This window comes from Pseudomyrmex gracilis, unplaced genomic scaffold, assembly GCF_002006095.1.
Source record: "Pseudomyrmex gracilis isolate BER0280 unplaced genomic scaffold, ASM200609v1 scaffold_478, whole genome shotgun sequence".
Classification (NCBI taxonomy): Eukaryota; Metazoa; Arthropoda; class Insecta; order Hymenoptera; family Formicidae; genus Pseudomyrmex; species Pseudomyrmex gracilis.
The window spans coordinates 9,340-13,940 of NW_018021062.1; the positions used below are offsets into that span (position 1 = coordinate 9,340).

General features: G+C 35.5%; 1 protein-coding gene across 1 annotated transcript in view; it reads right to left on the reverse strand.

Annotated features, from left to right (window-relative positions):
* Window positions 1-117: 117 nt before the first annotated feature.
* The window catches only part of LOC109860839 (Kv channel-interacting protein 1), a 32,287-nt gene continuing 27,803 nt past the window's right edge, over window positions 118-4,601 (reverse strand). The window contains exon 3 of the mRNA XM_020440208.1: window positions 118-488. Coding sequence (XP_020295797.1) covers window positions 441-488 — 48 coding nt within the window. The 3' untranslated portion in view covers window positions 118-440. The remainder of the gene's footprint in view (window positions 489-4,601) is intronic.

Here is a 4,601-nt window from a genome sequence, read left to right on the forward strand (position 1 = left end):
TATATATATGTATATATATATTAGTTATATATATAAATTATATATATATATCGGCTGTGTTGTCACATTGCCCTGGAAAATTAAAAATGGAATACTCAAGTTGAAAAAAATTCGATAAAGATTTTGGAAAATAAAAAACTATTAAAAACAATCTCTTACATTCAAGCTATGGTATTAAAAATTTACCCCTAACAAAAAAGCGGTGCCTCTGGTTGGTTCCACCAATGAGCAGCCAAAAGCAAATAAAGTTCCTGATCCTGGACGGTGTATCCGGGCGGCGGTTGAGAGGGCAAAGGCGGAGGGATTGGAGGCAGCAGGGAGTAGGACGGTGGCGGCGGCGACGGAGATAAGGATTGCGAGAATGTTGTTGTCGAGTGTGGTGTCTGTGGAGTTGTTGACGTCGCGCTCCCCGCTACTGGAAGCTCCTCCTTAGCCGAAGATCAAAGTGCGCTGTCGAACATTGCCAGTGACCGTGTAATCACGTCGTCCTACATCAAATTTATATAAAATTATTTACATGAAAGTATTGTAACCTTTCACTGCCAGACATTTATCTCCTAGACATACCTAGAAGTTTTAAACCAATGTCTCTACTAGGTACCCAGCAAACAATTTGGTTGTCAGATGTCGCGATTTTGTCGCCAACCACCACATCAAATCCATATCTATCTGTGTCCTCAGTAGGATATGGTTTTGGTGACCATGTTGCGTTTTTTGTGTCTGTGTGTTAACAGCTTTGGCAGCACATAAAGCATGTTTCCGTATTGTAGCGTTTCTGCACACAGTTTCTGTTGCCAGGTCTGTGCAATCAGAAATTGGATAAATGTTCAGAAAAACGGAGCACCTTCGAAGGTCAATGACCTTGACATATGTTGTCAAGGACATCTCTCTGGACAACAATCTGCAACTTTTAGCCGTCGCTCGTTGTTTGTTAAAAAATTATAAACAAAAGAAATATCATAAATGAACTCTTATTTTCCGACACCGTGTACGTTTTATTCGTGTTGTAAGCGTGTAGGCAGGGGGAGGGGCTTCGCTTCTTCCTCCTGCTCCCCCCTCGAGAAAAAATGAAGAATTCAATCAAGTGTCGTTTCATGTCATACTTGTTTACTCAATCAATATGCACGGTTACACTCATCAGTAAATCACAAAAAAAAATTTTTGTAGTTCCTCATACTAATTGTCACACGCAAAACATCGAAAGAATTTGGCGAGATATGCGAAGTAATATTCCACTTCATATTAAGTAAACAATCTTGACATAAAGCGACACTTAATGTTGAATTCTTCATTTTTTTGTGAGGGGTGGGGGGAGCAGGGAGGAGGAGCGAAGCCTCTCCCGCCGCGGGGGAGCGCAGTCTCCCCTGCCTACACGCTTACAACACAAACAAAATATACACGGTGCCGGAAAATAACAGTTTATTGACGCAAATTCTTTTGTTTATAATTTTTTAACGAACAACGAGCGACTGCTAAAAGTTGCAGATTGTTGTTCAGGACGGATTGTTGTCCTTGACAACATATGTTAAGGTCATTGATCTCCGAGGGTGCTCCGTTTTTCTGAACATTCACCAGAAATTGTTTGCTGGATATTAGTTTAGCGCGACATTTAATGGCCATGAAAAAAAACTTTAGGGCCTTAGTCAATAGCAAAGATCGTTGACAGCATTATTTGTTTAATAGCTTTGCGAAGTTTGAATTTTGAAATGCAAAAAAGTCTGAGAGATTCATGTCTGAACAAGATGTTGGCATTTCGAAAAATGAATCATTTTTTTAATTTTAGCACTTTTATATATTAAATAATTGATGTTTTTCGTAATTGTATCAAAATATATGTACATTTATAACGATTTATTAGATTATGGTGCGCAAAAACGTTTGAAACGTTTCTTTAAAACTACGAAAGATTTTTTCAATTTGTTTCTTTTTATCACAGAATACAGAATTCCATAAGCTTTCTATTAAAAAAGAATATGTCTAAATATTTATTTATTGCTAAAATATTGCACGTTAAATTTGGGCGCTAGAAAAATGCATTCTTCAAAAAACGTCATAAAAGATCTGTTGTAAAAATGGTTTTAATTTTATAAATTTTAGAAGATATTTTTGTCCTTGAAAGTTTGAACAATTTCTTACAAAAGAATATCAAAAATTTGTAAAACTCTTAATTAAAAAAAAAATAATAAAGTTGTAAAAAGCTTTTTTTAAAAAGCAATTATCAGGTTGTTTAAACGCTCTTCGAAATTACTAAAGATTTTTTAGATCTGTTTTTTTTATCAACACAGATCGTTCAAACTGTCGATTCCAAAATAAGAAATTGAAAAAAAATATTAAGTTTTTGCGGAGATATTCTATCTTAAAGTTGCGTGGGTCTCACAGTTTGGACAACTTGTAAATCATTTTTTATGTCTAGCACTGAAGGATTAATATTAAATAATTTTCTTTATTTATCTTTTTTAGATCAAAAATATAATTTTTATTGTTTTATTTCAAAGATATTAGTCTCATTAAAAAAACTCAAAAATCTTAGAATAATCTACTTTATGTATATCAGAGCCTTCCAACTCGCGCACAGCATGCGTTTTTCACCACGAAATCCCTCTGCCTCTCATCCGCTCGCGCTTGCCCTTCCACATAACTGAATCTTTCCCCCACTCAAGACAATACGGCGGCGGCGGCGGCGGCGTTCTGTTGTCACGTGTTTCTATTACTATCAGATGGAGATGGAAGATGTAAAAGATAGGGTAGGTTAAAAGAAAGACGCGCTAATATTATAACCACGTACGTATCCGCCTGAGAGGGACACAGAAACAAAATCAAAGACATATGTAATTTTTTTTCTTTTAATAAAATTTATATTAAACTTCAAAATAAAATTAAAAAAATAAAGCAAAGATCAATAATATATTGTACTTTGGTTTAAAACTGGCGCAAAGATTAAAAAATTTACAAAAATGGAAAAATGATTATTGTTTTACTGTCAACAAGGATGGTAAATCGCAGTGTCTAATGTGTTTTAGAATTTTATCACGCGCGAAAACATTTCATGTAAAAAGACAGTATAATCTTTGTCATGAAAAAATTCCGAAAATTACAATAATACAAAATCAAAATTATTACAAGAATTAAAACTTAAACATGCAAATACATTACAAAAACACATTTACAAAAATATTGTTTCATCACAACAATCTTTGACAGCTTCTTATGCCGTTGTTACTTTTAGCTCGCAAAAAAAGTTTCTCTACAAAAAATCTCATAAAAGAAAGAGCCAATAAAATGGCAAAAACTTTTAATTTTCATGAAACATACTCTGATACTGTATGTTTATCATTACAAACAGTTTCACAAAGAATTATTACTAACATTGGTATATAGCTATCAACATTAATAATTAATAGAGAATACTCTTGGGCTCTAAAGTTTCTAAAATAATAAATATATGAATAGAGTCATTAAGAGCCGTTTGCAAGGTGTTGTGCGGAAATGTGTATATATATATACAGGGTGTCCCAGAATNGCCGTACAATCTCTCGTAGGCAGGTAGGAGTAAAACTGAGTCGAAAAGTCCTGAACCATTTTTTTCTATTATTTCTAATAAAGGAGTAATTATTGAGAAAATCAGGCCAATCAGCGCAGACCTTTAATCAGGCACATGTCAGTGAGCGCTCACACACACCAAGCGCGCGGCTCACTGACGTGCGTCTGGCTAAAGGTCTGCGCTGATTGGCCTGATTTACTCAATAATTACTCCTTTATTATAAATAATAGAAAAAAATGGTTCAGGACTTTTCGACTCAGTTTTCTTCCTTCTACCTGCCTACAAGCGATTGTACGGCAATTCTGGGACACCCTGTATATATACAGGGTGTCTGACAACAAACTATAAAGCCGACGTGTGTAGGTAGATCGAGTTATTCTGAACAGAAAAGTTATTTACCATTTTGGAAAAATCGCAATAGTTATTGAAATATGAATTAATAAATGTGAGCCAATGAGAGCTCGGGGAGCGATGATTGGACTCTAGAGGCGTGAACAATTATCAGCTGTACTCCTCGCTTGCCGCTGCTCGCTGCGTACCGCCAAATAGCGCCCGATCGCAAGAAACTGAGTCGTGCCGTGCTTGTTTGTTTACTCCGCCTCTCGTTACTAAGACATTACATGAGAAAAGCCATTTTTCTTTTCATCTGATAATCGTGCACGCCTATAGAGTCCGATCATCGTTCCCCGCGCCTTCATTGGCTCATTTAGTAATTCATATCTCAATAAATATTGCGAATTTTGCAAAATGGTATATAACTTTTCTATTCAGAATGACCCGATTTACTTACACATTTCGGCTTTATAGTATGTTGTCAGACACCCTGTATATATGAGTGTTAACGTGTAATTTTTTCCACGTGAGTTTTTTTAATTGAAATTACAATTCTTTAAATCATAGGATGCTAATTTTGCATCACATACTACCATGATCAAAAAATAACCGGAATTTTTAATTTAAACCTCGCGGGCTTATCGGTTTAGAATTCTGTTGTTTGTGTCACGTTGGCAGCACTGTTACGGACACCCATGCCAAGCTTCTGCTTATCAGCTGTTCATTT